The 18,932-nt window shown below is 42.8% G+C and overlaps 1 protein-coding gene across 1 annotated transcript in view; it reads right to left on the bottom strand.

The window, feature by feature from the left end:
• LOC122554712 (fatty-acid amide hydrolase 1-like) overlaps positions 1–18,932 on the bottom strand; it is a 69,469-nt gene that overhangs the window by 44,163 nt on the left and 6,374 nt on the right. The window contains exon 4 of the mRNA XM_087990317.1: positions 2,345–2,461. Within this exon, the coding sequence (XP_087846443.1) occupies positions 2,345–2,461 (117 nt within the window). The remainder of the gene's footprint in view (positions 1–2,344; positions 2,462–18,932) is intronic.

Here is an 18,932-nt window from a genome sequence, read left to right on the forward strand (position 1 = left end):
TCCGAAGAGTAACCCACCCAGACCCATTTGCCTCTGACTAATGCACCTAACACTATGGGCAATTTAGCTGACCACATCTTTGTGACTGTGGGAGGAAACCCACGCAGACACGTGCAAACTCCACACATACGGTCACCCAAGGCTGGGATTGAACTTGAGACCCTAATGCTGTGAGGCAGTAGTGCTAACCACTGAGCCACCTTGCCACCCCTAAGTGCGAAGAGGCCCCAGTGAGATTTGAACTCAGGACCTCTGGCTTACAAGACCTGCACTCTAACCCCTGAGCTATGGAGCCCGATGGACAAATTACAATCAGTGAATGTCAGAGTCTATGTTGAATGATTAACTCATGTCAAAAAGTGGAATGGACAACACAGCAATGGTTTATTGGAGGAAAAATTAAGAGTTTGGAAATCTGTGGCTCTCGGGCTAAAGACACTAGAGATTGCAGACTAGAAAGACCCTAGTGTGAGCCACAGTGGTCTTCCCCTCTCACGCTGAGGCCAATGGACAAGAGTCTTGTTGGAGTAGTTGAATAAGCAGGAAATAATTTAGGGAAGGACAAAGTTAAAAATCACACAACACCAGGTTATCATCCAACAGGTTTAGTGGGAAACAGCGCTCCGAAAGCTAGTGTGAAAACTACCTGATGAAGGAGCGTCGCTCCGAAAGCTAGTGTGCTTCCAATTAAACCTGTTGGACTATAACCTGGTGTTGTGTGACTTTTAACTTTGTACACCCCAGTCCAACACCGGCAACTCCAAATCACAATTTAGGGGAGGCATTGTGTACCTGGACCTGGGTAGTAATTAGCTGGTAGGCGTTTTTGTAAGGAGGTGCAATGATCAAGTTTTTCAGAAAATATTTGCCTGCTTACATTCACTGTCTACACTACATATGCTGTTTGTGAGTTTTGGAGGAGCATTGCTGCTACGCAGGCAACTATATGTCCAATAATCATCAGTCCTTTCCAAACAACCAGGGGAACATATTGGCAGAGGGGAGAAAATTCACACAGAGTGAAATTGGGACATACTTCTACATGCAAAAGAGAGACCTTGGAGTGCAGGTTCATAGCTCCTTGAAAGTGGAGTCGCAGGTAGATAGGATAGTGAAGAAGGCGTTTGGTATGCTTTCCTTTATTGGTCAGAGTATTGAGTACAGGAGTCGGGAGGTCATGGTGCGGCTGTACAGGACATTGGTTAGGCCACTGTTGGAATATTGGGTGCAATTCTGGTCTCCTTCCTATCAGAAAAATGTTGTGAAACTTGAAAGGGTTCAGAAAAGATTTACAAGGATGTTGCCAGGGTTGGAGGACTTGAGCTACAGGGAGAGGCTGAACAGGCTGGGGCTGTTTTCCCTGGAGCATCGGAGGATGAGGGGTGACCTTATAGAGGTTTACAAAATTATGAGGGGCATGGATAGGGTAAATAGGCGAAGTCTTTTCCCTGGGGTCGGGGAGTCCAGAACTCGAAAGCATAGGTTTAGGATGAGACAGGAAAGATATAAAAGAGACCTACAGGGCAACGTTTTCACACAGACGGTGGTACGTGTAGGGGGAATGAGCTGCCAGAGGATGTGGTGGAGGCTGGTACAATTGCAACATTCAAGAGGCATTTGGATGGGTATATAAATAGGAAGGGTTTGATTAGATTAGATTACTTACAGTGTGGAAACAGGCCCTTTGGCCCAACAAGTCCACACCGCCCCGCCGAAGCGCAACCCACCCATGCCCCTACATTTATCCCTTACCTAACACTACGGACAATTTAGCATGGCCAATTCACCTGACCTGCACATCTTTGGACTGTGGGAGGAAACCGGAGCACCCGGAGGAAACCCACGCAGACACGGGGAGAACATGCAAACTCCACACAGTCAGTCGCCTGAGGTGGGAATTGAACCCGGGTCTCTGGCGCTGTGAGGCAGCAGTGCTAACCACTGTGCCATCATGCCACCCACGGTGGAGTTGCCGGTGTTGGAGGGATATGGACCGGGTGCTGGCAAGTGGGACTAGAATGGGTTGGGATATCTGGTCGGCATGGACGGGTTGGACCAAAGGGTCTGTTTCTATGCTGTACATATCTATGACTGTATGACTCTATGTTCCAAAAATTTGGAACTCTCTTTCAAAAATGACAATTGGTAGTAGAGGATCAATTGTTAGTTTCAAAACCTCAATGAGATTTTTGTTAACCGACGGGGATAAGCATGGATGATGGCTGGATCGATGGATTTATGTCACAGGTCAGCCATGATAGCAATGAATGACTGAGCAGGATCTAAAGGTAAGTGGCCTACATCTTCTTTTATGCCTGATGTGAAGCCATGGCTTTTCTCTTACCTGCTCCAGATAAGCATGCAACACGTAACTTGGTGATACATCCCCTTTGTTTATTGATTTACAGAGATCAGGAAGTGAGAAAAAGTGGGCAGAATCACTGTTTCCTTGATAGGTTTCCTAGGAGGAAGAGAAAATTTTCTTGGTTATATTGTAAACAGCCAGTTACTGATGGATCAATTCAGATGCTATGACATGCAGGTTCAGGAACAAAGTATGCCGCAAGCGCATAAAGGAGACTTGACCAAATGGAATATAAAATGAAAGAAAACAAAGGAAAGTTAGGTCTGATTCAATACCAAATCTATTACTAACCGTCTACTTATTACTTTGTTAATATTTCTTCAAAATTCAAATAAGTCAGAAGGAGGAATCAGAGGATGATTCAATCCAAGACATTGTACTTTTCCAAATGAATGGGTCAACATCTGTAGTTATAAGGGTCCATGAATTATTCAGCTTTTAATTTTCCATCCCTCCCTTTGAACCATGCAGGTACTATACCTTCCAATCAGGGCTTGGGATACAGAGATGATACACCAGGGCCCAGTAACTGGGAAGAAGGGCTCTAGGGAAACCACTATATTTGGAAAGCTTGTTGGGGACAGAACATGCCAACATCAGGAGCAGCATCTGATTATATCACTACTCCTGCTCTCCATAGCCAAGACAAAGATTGATAAATCACTGCAATGGGAATTGCAGACACTAGTACTCATGTTGTCCACATTTCATGCTCCCACATCCTCTTGAAGTGGCATAGGCCCAGAGGGAGGTCAGCAGTAGAGAAGCAGGAGGACAGGTGCTAGGGCAAGTGCTAGCTACAATACCTTTTCCCCTTCTCATCCAAGCTAAACGCACATAATCAGATTGCTAACTATTTTATGAAACTCATCATGTCAATCCTGCTAATATAAATGAATTGTGAATTTTGCTTCCCATGTTATTTTCCCATATTATGTGTACCTTAGCAGAAAACAAAAGAAGAAGAAGCAGTTAAGATGCACCATGCTCTGATCAAATCACTTTACGTCACCAACTTTGATCCCCAAAAGAACCAGCCTGAAGATTAACTGTCTGGTACAATAGTGAACAGTACTGTATTAAGAACTGAAATTTTGTGAAAAGTTATTCAACACATTTAGCGATTTCCAGACTGCATCTGGAATGAATAAACCAACTGGTTATCTAACCTTTATCAGAAGAGAAAATCTGCCACCCATACCCAGTCCATACTACATGGCACACTCTTGTTACGACATGGGGTAAACTCTCCTGCTTAATTTAAACCACAACACAGAAAAGATTTATCCCATGTGGTAATCTGTGAAACTTCAAGAGGACAGGAACTATTTAAAGTAAAGGTTAACAACTTTATTTCTTAAAGTATATCAGAGAATGATTAACTAACAACTATTTACAACTCTGGAGCATCGGAGGTTGAGGGGTGATCTTATAGAGGTTTACAAAATTATGACGGGTCTGGATAGGATAAATAGACAAAGTCTTTTCCCTGGGGTGGGGGAGTCCAGAACTAGAGGGCATAGGTTTAGGGTGGGAGGGGAAAGATATAAAAGGGACTAAGATGCAACTTTTTCACACAGAGGGTGGTACGTGTATGGAATGAGCTGCCAGAGGAAGTGGTGGAGGCTGGTACAATTGCAACATTTAAAAGGCATTTGGATGGGTATATGAATAGGAAGGGTTTGGAGGGATATGGGTCAGGTGCTGGCAGGTGGGACCAGATAGGGTTGGGATATCTGGTCAGCATGGACGGGTTGGACCGAAGGGTCTGTTTCCATGCTATACATCTCTATGACTCTATAACTCCTTCCTCTAACCTATCTTTTACTTTCCCTTCTACAATATTAGTCTGATAAAATCCCCAATTAAGATTTATGAAACAAAACTTCTTATCTCAAATCCAGGCAGCTTTTGGTTTTTCTCTGTATTCTGGTCTTCTTTCCTTCTTCTTGAGGATTCTGCTTCACAGGTTATAGATCGATAAAGGTAACTTTAAGAGAGATTTTTTTTTGGCAGTCTCTACATGCTAGCTTGGCAGTTCTCCTCCCAACTTTTCAATTTTCCCCGGTCTTATACTCCTAAAGCATCGGAATGTGTCATTGACTTTTAAGATTGTCAATATACTAAATTCAAACTTGATTGGAGTTTGTTTTTTTGGGGGGGATATAATGTAAACTGATTGGCCCAATTCGAATCTGTTTTTGACTCCAGGCAACCAACTACTCTAGCTACCCCTGTAGCTGGACTACAAATTACATTATATCTTATTGAGAACACTTGGTGCTGTCACTTTTAACTCTCTTCAAGTTACAGTACATCCACATCTTCATAACACCTCCTCCTTAAGAAAAAAATGAACCATCATAATGAAAAGATGGCTTCAGGTTTTTTTTCTATTTTTAAAACACATTATCCTAACATACAGATAACTTTGCTATAAGTTCACTGTAACTTCTTCCCATATACCTATATATATAAAACATTGAATTAATACAAATCTCATCTAAAATTTATCAGTCAAATCCACGATAACGCATTTGCGATTACAGTCTTATGACTGGAACATGTATGATTTTTAAATTAACAGTCTGTAACACAAGACTCCAAAGAAATAGTCTCATATTCTTGTCTTGAAAGAATTCTAAGAATGTAAGCGGCTCGTGATCCATGTGCACAACTGTCATTGATGCTTTATTCATGATATACACATTAACATGTTGTAAGGCCAGTACCAAACTCAATAGCTCTTTTTTGACATGGAGTATTTCCTCTGGTGGCTGTTAATCTTCTTTGAAAAGTAACCACCTGGCAGTTCAATCCCATCCTCATCTTCCTGTAATACAGCTCCAACTCCAATGTCACTAGCATCAATGGTGACTTTAAAAGGTTTTATTAAGTTTGGTGTAGCTAAAACTGGTTTAATATAGCTTTCAAATGGTCAAATGTCTTCTGGCATTGTTCTGTTCACTGAAACTTTGTGTTCTTCTTCAGTTAACAGTGCTACTACAGTGCTGAAATTTGGAACAAACTTCGGATAGAATCCGTTGAGCACTAAGAACTGAAGCACCTCTTTCTTTGAGGTTAGCCATGGAAGTTCCTCGGTGGCCTTTGTCTTTGCATTCTGCGGTGTCAACCTTCCATGACCGATGTTATGTCCCAAGAACATCACCTCTGCTTTCACAAATTCAGTTTTATTTAAATTGATCACCAGTTTTGCTTCTCATAGTTGTTCAAAGAGCTCTGCCAACTGTACCATGTGATCTTTCCAGGACTTACTAAAGATCACAACATCATCCAAATAGACCATACAGTTTGTTAACTCAGCCATAACTCTGTTCATGAGTCTTTGGAATGTGACAGCTGCGTTCTTCATTCCAAAGGGAATCACTTTAAACTTATATAGCCCATTTACAATTACAAATGCAGAAATTTCTTTCGCCGTCTCTGCTAAAGGTATCTGCCAGTAACCATGCATTAAGTCCAACTTGGTGATGTAACTGGTTTGTCGGACTCTCTAGGAATTGGATATGAGTCCGATTTTGTAATGGCGTTGACCTTCCGATAATCCACTCAGAATCGTCGAGCCCCGTCCAGGTTGGGAACTAAGAGATTGGCGAACTCCACTCGCTCTGGCTCGGTTCGATGATGTCTTCGTTGAGCATTGCCTCCACTTACATCTGGACCTGTCTGGCTTTGAAAGCAATAGGGATGTTGTTTTATCAGAGCAGTATTCCCTTCATCTCTTTCATGTACAGTAGCATTAGTCCTCCCCATCTGATTCTTATATATTAGATTACTTACAGTGTGGAAACAGGCCCTTCGGCCCAACAAGTCCACACTGACCCTCTGAAGAGCAACCCACCCATACCCCTACATTTACCTCTTACCTAACACTACGGGCAATTTAGCATGGCCAATTCACCTAACCTGCACATCTTTGTGACTGTGGGAGGAAACTGGAGCACCCAAAGGAAACCCACGCAGACACGGGGAGAACGTGCAAACTCCACACAGTCATTCGTCTGAGGCGGGAATTGAACCCGGGTCTCTGGCGCTGTGAGGCAGCAGTGCTAACCACTGTGCCACCATGCCGCCCACATATATGTCCTTATCCTGCAGTAACAAATATTTCAATTGTGTTCTATGCTCTTGAGATAGATAGCTTACTAACCTATCCCACCTCTCAAAGACATCTTCAATTTTTAATCCATTTTGAGGCACATCAAAATCCACATCATCTGGATTTGATTCCTCACTCCAAGGGGCAGTAACTAACACCTGTTTTTCCAATTCTTTCTCTCTAGTATAATACAGTTTCAACATGTTCACATGACACACCCAATACCACTTTTTTCTATCTGGCATCTTTGCTAAATAGTTCACCGAACTCAACTTTTTCTCAATTTGATAGCGGCCACTAAACCTGGCTTTGAAGGATCTCCTATCACTGGTAACAGTACTAACATGTTAACCCCTTGGGAAAACGTCCAAGTCTCAGAGCTTTTATCTGCCACCTGCTTCATTCTGTATTGTGCCCACTTTAGGTGCTGTTTAGCTAATTCAAAGGGAGTGAACTGAATAGATTTGTTTTGGCCATCCCTAATGGCAAACAATATAAGTGGGATACCTTTATCCCAATCATTCGGGTAATCCTGACAGTATGCTCTCAACATGGTCTTCAAGGTCTGATACCACCTTTCTAAAGCTCCCTGGGATTCAGGATGATACACATTGGATTTAAAATGCTGTATACCTAAGCTATCCATAACCTCTTTAAACAGTCCAGCAGTAAAATTTGACCCTCGGTCTGACTGAATCTCTCTGGGTAGCCCATACCATGTGAAGAAAGCTACTAACTCTTCTACTACCCTTTTTGCCTTGATACTCCACAATGGAATTGCCTCTGGAAATCTGGCAAACACATCCATTATGGTTAACAAGTACTGGTTCCCACTTTTAGTTCTCAGGAGGGGACCTACACAATCAATTATAACCAGCTTGAAAGGTTCTTCAAATGCGGGAATTGGCAACAAAGGTGCTGGTTTTTATTACCGCCTGTGGCTTACCTACCATTTGGCATGTATGACATGTACGGCAAAAGTTAACCACATCCTTGTGCATTCCAGGTCAATAAAAATGTTTTTGTACCTTAGCTTGAGTCTTTCGTGCCCCTAGGTGACCTCCTACAGGTAGTTTATGTACTACCCATAACACTTCCTTCTGTATGCTACTGGCTACACAATTTGGTGCGTTGCGGCCCATTTCTCCTCTGCACTAACCTGCTGTGGTCTCCATTTTCACCTTAGAATTCTATCTTTCAGATAATAATGCTCCGGAATATTCTCTGCCTCCTTTTCAGAGTACACATCCACATATATATCTTGTATTGTCTTATCTTGCTGTTGCAAGTCTCTTAGACTTTCAGGACTAAACACTTCTGTCTGACCCTGTGCCTGTTCAGGTTTTCCCTGCACCATTACATCATACAAGGTATCTGCTAACTGAAACTCAACTCCTTCATCTTTCTCTTTACTTTTCACTTCATGCTGTGACTTATGATAAGTGTGATCTGGTTACCACACAGTCCGGGAAAATATCAGGATATTTCTGTTTTAACTCCCCAGTTTCTTGATCTTCCTAGGGCTTCTCCACAACAAGGGTTGTCACTCCCACCTTGGATTCTGCCAAATCATTCCCAAGAACAAACTGAGTTCCGGGAACTGACACTCTGACAATCACTCCCACTGTAAATTCCCCAGTCTTAAGTTGGCACTCCAAACTGATCTTACATCAGGGAATGCTAAACTTCTGTCCATTCAACCCACAAATTACCACACTCTCGGGTAACAGATCAGAAAGAGTGCAAATTCGCTCATCCCTTACTATCAGTGACTGGTTAGATCCTGTATCTCTCAAAATTATAACTCCTTGTCCTTCTCCCCCTGTTCTTTCTGAGTAAACTCTACCCACAGAGGCAAATTCTTTGTAGAGATCAGATACTAGTTTCATACCCAGCCCCTTCCTCAGCTGTGCACTCTCCTGCAGCTCCTCGGCTCTTGTTCGTGTCTCCTTTACCACTTTTACTAATGCCACTAGCTTAGCTTCTTTAACCACCTCTTTTATGGGCGGCATGGTGGCACAGTGGTTAAAATTGCTGCTCACAGTGCCAGAGACCCGGGTTCAATTCCCGCATCAGGCAAGTGTCTGTGTGGAGTTTGCACATTGTCTGCGTGGGTTTCCTCCAGGTCCTCCGGTTTCCTCCCACAGTCCAAAAAAAGATGTGTAGGTTAGGTGAATTGGCCATGCCAAATTGCCTGTAGTGTTGGGTAAACGTAGGGGAATGGGTCTGGGTGTGTTGCTCTTCAGAGAGTCAGTGTGGACTTGTTGGGCTGAAGGGCCTATTTCCACACCGTATGTAATCTAATCTTTTCCCACAGTGCCTTTCTTTAATGACCAGCACTGTGACTTTACGTGTCCCACTTTACCACAGTGAAAACACCTGAGGCCTTTCACATCCTTTCCAACCTCTTGGGCTTCTTTTTTATCCTGTAGTAAATTCTTACCAGTGGTCTCTTCTGTTGGTTTCATAATGTAGGATCTCCCTTTCTCCCAACTTCTGTCCCTCACAGGACGAAATTCTGGCTGGAAGCTTGTCTTATGCACCAACATGTACTCATCTGATAATTCTGCTACTCTTCTCACTTCCTGAACTTTTTGTTCCTCCATGTGAATTCTTACTATCTCTGGAAGTCAGTTTTTAGACTCCTCCAGCAGAATAATCTCGCATAGAGTCTAAAAGATCCTATCTGTTTTCAAAACACATACCCATCGATCAAAATAACTATGTTTAATTATTTTGAACTCAACATAAGTCTGGCCTGGTTCCCTCTTTGTGTTTCTGAACCACTGTCTATATGCTTCTGGTACCAATTCATAAGCACTTAAAATAGTCTGTTTAACCTCTTCATAATCTCTTGACCCCTCATCTGACAGTGCGGCAAATACCTCACTAGTTCTGCCTACCAGTTTAATCTGAACTAGCATTACCCATAAATCCTTAGATCACTCCATCTGCCTAGACAATTTTTCAAATGAAATAAAGAAGGCTTCAACATGTTTCTCATCAAAATGAGGCAGAGTTTTGACATGTTTGAGTGCGAGCAGCAGCGGAGGTAAGACAAACCCGAAAGACTGCAGCTAAGGTAAGGCAGTTTTTTCAAACTACTTACCGGTAGTGGACAGCGGTGTTTTCCCTTTCACAGAAGGAGTGGGAACAGTGGAGGAAGTGACAAGGACCAGAGGGGCAGCCGGGAAGGAAAGCAGTGACAATATATATCAGCAAGGCGGCTAAACCCGAGGCTCTACAACTGTAGAGTCTCCCACCCACCCTCCTCCTCTAACCTAGTTAATAAGGTAAGGTTCATTATAAACTTCCTCTATTGAATATAAGTTTGTTATTAATTTTATAGCAACTTGAACTAAGCTTTCTACTTTAGTACTGAGTGGGTGTTCGGATAAGTCGGGTATGGATCCTAGGGCAGTTGCTTGCTCCTCCTGCAGAATGTGGCAGGTGGGAGACATGTCTCCACTGGCAACATCTGTGGGAAGTGCACCCAACTCCAGCTCCTTGAAAACTGTGTTAGGGAATTGGAGCTGGAGCTGGATGAACTATGGATCTTTCATGAGGCTGAGGGGGTAATTGAGAGGAGTTACCGGGAGTTGGTCACTCCTAAGGCTCAGGACAAGGATAGATGGGTTACAGTTAGGGGGAAGAAAGGGCCCAGACAGTGCAGAGATCCCCTGTGGACATTCCCCTCAGCAATAAGTATACCGTTTTGGATACTGCTGGGGGGATGACCTACCAGAGGAAAACCATAGCAGTCAGTTCTCTGGCACTGAGCCTGACACTGTGGCAAAGAAGGGAAGGGGGCAGAATTGAAAAATACTCGTGGTAGGGGCCTCGATAGTTAGGGGAATCGACAGGAGATTTTGTGGTCAGGATCAGGATTCCCGGAAGGTATGTTGTCTCCCTGGTGCCAGGGTCCGGGACGTCTCCGATCGGGTGTTTAAGGTTCTAAAAGGGGAGGGCGAACAGCCAGAAATCGTGTTACATATTGGCACTAATGATATAGCCAGGAAAAGGATCGAGGATATAAAAAGTGATTTCAGGGAGTTAGGATGGAAGCTGCAAAGCAGGACGAACAGAGTAGTGTTCTCTAGTTTACTACTGGTGCCACGAGATAGCGAGGCGAGGAACAGGGAGCGGGTGTAGCTTAACACGTGGCTGCGCAGCTGGTGTAGGAGGGAGGGCTTCAGATATGTAGATAATTGGGATTGGGAAGGTGGGACCTGTACATGAAGGACGGGTTGCATCTGAACTGGAAGGGGACCAATGTCCTGGGTGGAAGGTTTGCTCGAGTAGTTCGAGAGGGTTTAAACTAGTGTGGCAGGGGGGTGGGAACCTGAGCTGTATACGAGAGGTGAGAGTTGATGCAGATGAGGCAATAGCAAGAGGTAGACCAGCTAGTGGAAAGGATTTTCCTGGGAAGGAACCAAGGAATCAGTTAAAGTGTGTTTGCTTTAACACAAGGAGTATCAGAAATAAAAGTGATGAACTTAGAGCATGGATCAATACCTAGTGCTATGATGTTGTGGCCATAACAGAGACATGGGTTTCTCGGGGTAGGAATGGTTGCTGGATGTTCCAGGGTTTAGAACATTTAAAAAGAATAGGGAGGGGGGATAAAAGAGGAGAGGGTATAGCACTACTAATCAGAGAGGGTATCACAGCTACAGAAGCTTCCATTGTCGAGGAAGATCTGCCTACCGAGTCAGTATGGGTGGAAATTAGGAACAGCAAGGGAGCAGTCACCTCGTTAGGGGTTTACTACAGGCCCCCCAATAGCAGCAGGGAGATGGACGAAAGCAGAGGTCGGCAGATTTTGGAAAAGTGTGGACGTAGTAGGGTTGTAATGGGTGACTTTAACTTTCCCAATATTGATTGGAACCTCCTTCGAGCAGAAGATTTGAATGGAGCTGTTTTCGTAAGGTGTGTTCAGGAGGGTTTCCTAACAGTACGTTGACAGGCCGACGAGGGGAGAGGCCATTCTAGACTTGGTGCTTGGAAACGAGTCGGGGCAGGTATCAGATCTTGTGGTGGGAGAGCATTTTGGAGATACTCACCACAACTGCCTCACATTCTACATAGCTAGGGAGGAGGAGAGGATTAGGCAAAATGGGAGGATATTTAATTGGGGAAGAGGAAACTGTGATGCGATTAGACATGAGTTAGGAAGCATGGATTGGGAGCAATTGTTCCATGGTAAAGGCACTATAGACATGTGGAGACTGTTTAAGGAACAGTTGTTGCAAGTGATGAATAAATATGTCCCTCTGAGACAGGCAAGAAGGGGTAAGATAAAGGAACCCTGGATGACGAGAACGGTGGAGCTTCTCGTCAAAAGAAAAAAGGTAGCTTACATAAGGTGGAGGAAGCTAGGATCAAGCTCAGCTCTAGAGGATTACAGGAAGGCAAGGAAGGAGCTCAAAAATGGTGTGAGGAGAGCCAGGAGGGGGCACGAGAAATGCTTGGCAGAATGGATTAGGGAGAACAAAAAGACATTTTACACTCATGTGAGGAATAAGAGAATGGTCAAAGAAAGAGTAGGGCTGGTCAGGGATAGCTTAGGGAATTTGTGTGTGGAGTCTGAGGAGGTAGGGGAAGCCCTAAATGAGTTTTTTGCTTCTGTCTTTACGAAAGTAACGAACTTTGTAGTGAATGAAACCTTTGATGAGCAGGTGTGCATGCTGGAATGGATAGAGATAGAGGAAGTTGATGTGCTGAAAATTTTGTGAAACATTAAGATTGACAAGTCGCCAGGTCTAAAAATGTGTTGCTGGAAAAGCACAGCAGGTCAGGCAGCATCCAAGTCGTCAGCCCCGGACCAGATTTGTCCTCGGCTGCTTTGGGAAACGAGAAATGCAATTGCTTCGCCACTTGCAAAGATCTTTGCATCCTCGCTCTCCACTGGAGGCGTACCTGAGGACTGGAGAGAGGCAAATGTAATTCCTCTCTTCAAGGAAGGAAATAGGGAAATCCCCAGCAATTACAGACCAGTAAGTCTCATGTCTGTCATCTGCAAGGTGTTAGATAGGATTCTGAGGGATAGGATTTATGACCATCTGGAAGAGCATGGCTTGATTAAATGCAGTCAACACAGCTTTGTGATGGGCAGGTCATGCCTCACAAATCTTGTTGAGTTCTTTGAGGATGTTGCTAGATAAGTTGATGAGGGTCGAGCGATGGATGTGGTGTATATGGACTTCAGCAAGGCATTTGATAAGGTTCCCCATGGTAGGCTCATTCAGAAGGTCAGGGGAACTTAGCTGTCTGGATACAGAATTGGCTGGCCAACAGAAGACAGTGAGTGGTAGTAGAAGGAAAATATTCTGACTGGAAATCTGTGGTGAGTGGTGTTCCACAGGGCTCTGTCCTTGGGCCTCTACTGTTTGTAATTTTTATTAATGACTTGGATGAGGGGATTGAAGGATGGGTCAGCAAGTTTTCATACAACACAAAGATTGGAGGTGTCGTTGACAGTATAGAGGGCTGTTGTAGGCTGCAGCATGATATTGACAGGATGCAGAGATGGGCTGAGAGGTGGCAGATGGAGTTCAACCTGGATAAATGCAAGGTGATGCATTTTGGAAGGTCGAATTTGAAAGCTGAGTACAGGATTAAGGATAGGATTCTTGGCAGTGTGGAGCAACAGAGGGACCTTGGTGTGCAGGTACATAGATCCCTTAAAATGGCCACCCAAGTGGACAGGGTTGTTAAGAAAGCATATGGTGTTTTGGCTTTCATTAACAGGGGGATTGAGTTTAAGAGTTGTGAGATCTTGTTGCAGCGCTATAAAACTTTGGTTAGACCGCACTTGGAATACTGCATCCAGTTCTGGTCGCCCTATTATAGGAAAGATGTGGATGCTTTGGAGAGGGTTCAGAGGAGGTTTACTAGGATGTTGCCTGGACTGGAGGGCTTATCTTATGAAGAGAGGTTGACTGAGCTCGGACTTTTTCATTGGAGTAAAGGAGGAGGAGAGGGGACCTAATTGAGGTATACAAGATAATGAGAGGCATAGATAGAGTCGATAGCCAGAGACTATTTCCCAGGGCAGAAATGACTAACATGAGGGGTCATAGTTTTCAGCTGGTTGGAGGAAAGTATAGAGGGGATGTCAGAGGCGGGTTCTTTACACAGAGAGTTGTGAGAGCATGGAATGCGTTGCCAGCAGCAGTTGTGGAAGCAAGGTCATTGGGGACATTTAAGAGACTACTGGACATGCATATGGTCACAGAAATTTGAGGGTAGATACAATGAGGATCAGTGGTCGGCACAATTTCGTGGGCTGAAGGGCCTGTTCTGTGCTGTACTGTTCTATGTTCTATTTGTCTTTATCACTACCTTCTCTTTTAATCTCCATCCTGTTAACTTGACTTTGCTGACTAAGTTACAACTTTGCAAATTCAAATTCTCTCTCTTTTTGCTCAGCTAAGAACTTTCTGTCTCTTTCTTTTTCCTCTCTCTCTCTTTCGCTTTCCTTTTCTTCTCTCTCACTTTGCTCAGCCAAGAACCTTTTCTCTCTCTCTTTTTCCATTCGCTCCCTCTCTCTCTCTTTGTTTATCTTCTAACTCCATTTTCCTCAATTGTAATTTAAGTTTTTCTACCTCTACTGCACTTATCTGTTTCTCTGACACACCTAAACATTTGAGTAATTCCCTGACAGGTAAACTCAAACCTAACTTATTTGCTAATTCTAAAAGTATGATCTTTTTCTTTCATTCTAAACTTTCTTGGGGCAAATTAGAGAATCATCTTCAAATCCCAGAACCTCTTTTGCAATTTTCAGGGCCATTTCTCTCACTTTTAATTTAATCAACCACAAGTCACTGAAAGTAAACAACTTGTCTCACCTACATTTTATTTATGATTCGGAGATGCTGGTGTTGGACTGGGGTGTACAAAGTTAAAAAATCACACAACACCAGGTTATAGTCCAACATTTTATTTAAAGATCTAGGACACTAACCTGCAAGTGTTTAAATCTGCTGGGAATTTTCATACCCCAAAATCCATTCAAATTGGTCTAAACCAGTTCAAACCCCAACCACGAGCCCCCAAACTGTTATGACATGGGGTAAACTCTCCTGCTTAATTTAAACCAGCAACACAGAAAAGATTTATCCAGAGCAGTAATCTGTGAAAATTCAAGAGGACAACAACTATTTAAAGTAAAAATTAACAACTTTATTTCTTAAAGTGTAACAGAGAATTATTAAACAACAACTATTTACAACTTCTTCCTCTAACCTATTTTTTACCTTATCCTTCTACAATAGTAGTCTGATAAAACTCCTGATTAAAATTTATATAACAAAACTTTTTATCTCAAAACCCGGCAGCTTTCGGTTCTTCTCTACATTCCAGTCTTCTTTCCTTCTTCTTGGGGATTCTGCTTCACAGTTTACTGATCGATAAAGGTACCTTTAAGAGAGATATTTTTCAGGTAGTCTCTCTACATGCTGGCTTAGCAGTTCTCCTCCCAACAGTTCAATTTTCCCCGATTTTATACCTCTAAATCATCGGATTGTGTCATTGGCTTTTAAGATTGTCAATATACTAAATTCAAACTTGATTGGAGTTTGTTTTTGTTTGGTGGGGGGAGGGGGGGAATATAATGTAAACTGATTGGCCTAATTCGAATCTGTTTTTGTCTCTAGGCAACCAGCTACCCTAGCTTCCCCAGTAGCTGGACCACATGTTACATTGTATCTTATTGAGAACACTTGGTGCTGTCACTGCTAGATTTTAACTCCCCATCCTGGGGAAAAGACCATGCTCATTCACCCTATCCATGTCCCTCACGATTTTATTAACTTCTATAAGGTCACCCCACAGCCTCTGATACTCCAGAGAAAATAGCCCCAGCCTATTCAGCCATGTTCAGAAATGGTTGAATAAGTTATTAGTTGACTGAAAAAAAGACTTAGAATGAGGTTGCAGCAGCCATTTCCACTGTACAATTCAGCGTGGTCAGGAAATAGGCATCCCCAGCAATCCTATGCCACTTCAAAAGGATGTGGGGGCAGGAAGTGTGGATGGCATGTAATTTATCAATCTTTGACTTGGCTATGGGGAGCAGGAGTAGAGGTATAATCAAATGCTGCTCCTGATGTTGGCCCGTTCTGCCCCCAGCCACCTATATATAGAATATAGAATCCCTACAGAGTGGAAACAGTCCCTTCGGACAAACAAGCCCACACTGATCTTCCGAACAGACACCCACCCAGACCCATTCCCCGAACATACTGTCCTATATTTACCCCTAACTAATGCACCTAGCCTTACACATCCCTGAACACTAAGTATAGCTTCCACTCAGGAAGATTTATTGTGAATTCGAGGAAATTATATAGATGAACCCAATGCAGCCATGAACTTGAAAATCATATTAGAATGTAAGACTTTGCACATTTTATGACTTCAATGCAAACCAAAGCACTTCATTGCCTCTGATCTAGTGTTGAATTGTAACTGCAGCAAATTTGCGTCTGGCATGTTTTGACAAACAGAAGTGAGATAAATACCAGCTGCACTAATCTGTTCAGAAATGAAAGTTGAGTGATTCATGTTTATCAGGACACGAAGAGAACTTCAGTGTTCAAAGTTAAAAATCACACAACACCAGGTTATAGTCCAACAGGTTTAATTGCTTTCGGAGCGCTGCTCCTTCATCAGGTGGTTGTCCAGTTTCTTTTTGAAATAATTTAATTTGTCCTTTAGGTTTTGTTGAGAGAACAGCATACAGAGCCTTGATTTAACATTTCTTCCAAAGGCTGACACTTCCTATCCTGCAGTCTGCACTAAAGTCCACAATCTGTACAAATATACCCATTTTTCTGGGTCAAAGGGGAAAATCCCTGTACATCAAAAAGCCTGGATGAAGCTTGAAGACAAATGTGTGATGCTTAAATCCTGTAATTTTGTTATTAAAGTTAGCTTCCATCTTGAGTTAAATCAAACATATCACTTGCTACAGTTAAAATCACACAATAAACAAAGAATGGAATTTGCCTCATTAACTGCAGAACCCAAGTTCTCCTTTTATCAGAGTTGCATTCCTTATATTTTCAATTTGGCCATAAAATAATCAAGGAGCAATGCCCAAGGCCTTCAATTATTCTGACAAAGGTATTTTGCAAGATATATTCTTTGAAAATTAGTTATATAATCAAATGCTAATTATTTTGTTTTTTTTTTCCTTCCTATGAAGGTGAATGAGCAAGACTGCTCTTACATCCCGATTATGTTTTATTAAAACAGAAAATCTAGAAACTCTCAAAGGGTCAGGCAGAATATGTAAGAAGCGCGAAAGAGAGTTCATGTTTTAGGTCAAAGACGTTTCATCAGTGTTTGTTGTCTGAGTTTATTCAGGAATAATTGAAATAGAGATAATAATGGATATTAGAAGAGATGAATAAGTGGTTTTCTTTTCAGTTGTTTGACAATAGACAATAGACAATAGGTGCAGGAGTAGGCCATTCAGCCCTTCGAGCCTGCACCACCATTCAATATAATCATGGCTGATCATTCCTAATCAGTATCCTGTTCCTGCCTTATCTCCATAACCCTTGATTCCACTATCTTTGAGAGCTCTATCCAACTCCTTCTTAAATGAATCCAGAGAGTGGGCCTCCACTGCCCCCTGTGGCAGAGCATTCCACACAGCCACCACTCTCTGGGTGAAGAAGTTTCTCCTGAGCTCTGTCCTAAATGGTCTACCCCGTATTTTTAAGCTGTGTCCTCTGGTTCAGCACTCACCCATCAGTGGAAATATGTTTCCTACTGCCAGAGTGTCCAATCCTTTCATAAACTTATACGTCTCAATCAGATCCCCTCTCAATCTTCGAAACTCAAGGGTATACAAGCCCAGTCGCTTCAGTCTTTCAGTGTAAGGTAATCCTGCCATTCCAGGAATTGACCTCGTGAACCTACACTGCACTCCCTCAATAGACAGAATGTCTTTTCTCAAATTTGGAGACCAGAACTGCACACAGTACTCCAGGTGTGGTATCACCAGGGCCCTGTACAGCTGCAGAAGCACCTCTTTGCTTCTATACTCAATTCCTCTTGTTATGAAGGCCAGCATGCTATTAGCCTTCTTCACTACCTGCTGTACCTGCATGCTTGCCTTCATTGACTGGTGTACAAGAACACCCAGATCTCTCTGTACTGCCCTTTACATAAATTGATTCCATTGAGGTAGTAGTCTGCCTTCCTGTTCTTGCTACCAAAGTGGATAACCATACATTTATCCACATTAAACTGCATCTGCCATGCATCTGCCCACTCACTTAACTTGTCCAGGTCACCCTGTAATCTCCTTACATCCTCATCACTTTTCACCCTGCCACCCAGCTTTGTATCATCAGCAAATTTGCTAATGTTATTGCTGATACCATCTTCTATATCATTAACATATGTTGTAAAAAGCTGTGGTCCCAGCACGGATCCCTGCGGTACCCCACTGGTCACTGCCTGCCATTCCGAAATGGAGCCATTTATCACTATCTTTTGTTTCCTATTAGCCAACCAATTTTCAATCCAATCTAGTACTTTGCCCCCAATACCATGTACCCTAATTTTACTCACTAACCTCCTGTGTGGGACTTTATCAAAATCTTTCTGAAAGTCCAGGTACACTACATCTACTGGATTTCCCTCGTCCAACTTCATAGTTACATCCTCAAAAAGTTCAAGAAGATTAGTCAAGCATGATTTCCCCTTCATAAATTCATGCTGACTCTGTCCTATCCTGTTACTACTATCCAGATATGCAGTAATTTCATCCTTTATAATAGACTCCAGCATCTTTCCCACCACTGAGGTCAGACTAACTGGTCTATAATTACCTGCTTTCTCTCGCCCACCTTTCTTAAAAAGTGGTATAAACATTAGCCACCCTCCAATCCTCAGGAACCGACCCCAAATCTATTGAACTCTGGAAAATAATCACCAACGCATCCACGATTTCCTGAGCCACCTCCTTCAGTACACTGGGATGCAGACCATCAGGCCCCGGAGACTTATCAACCTTCAGACCTAATAGCTTCTCCAACACCAAATCCTGGCAAATATAATGAACAATATAATGTTTGATGAACAAAAATACAAGTAAGGAAGCAGTGACCATTCAGCTTTTCTATCCTGCTTTGCCTTGGCCTCAGAACCACATTCCTGCCTACCCCTGATAACCTTTGATTCCCTTGTTAGTCAAAAATCTATCCACCTCTGCCTGAAAGTATTGCTCTCTAGGAAAGAGTTTCAAAGACTCTCAAAGCTTTGAGAGAGAAAACAAAAACACCTCATCTCCTTCTTAAATGGGAGACTCTGGAAGTAGAATCACAGCGAGGTAATTTAAAGTTTGATATCAGACATGTTCTTTCACAAAAAACCTGGAAGCACGGAAGAAAGAATACATCTCACAATGGGTAAGAGCTTCAAGTA

The sequence above is a fragment of the Chiloscyllium plagiosum genome, unplaced genomic scaffold (assembly GCF_037043375.1).
Source record: "Chiloscyllium plagiosum isolate Xiang-an unplaced genomic scaffold, Cpla_swu_hap1 HiC_scaffold_9, whole genome shotgun sequence".
NCBI lineage: Eukaryota > Metazoa > Chordata > Chondrichthyes > Orectolobiformes > Hemiscylliidae > Chiloscyllium > Chiloscyllium plagiosum.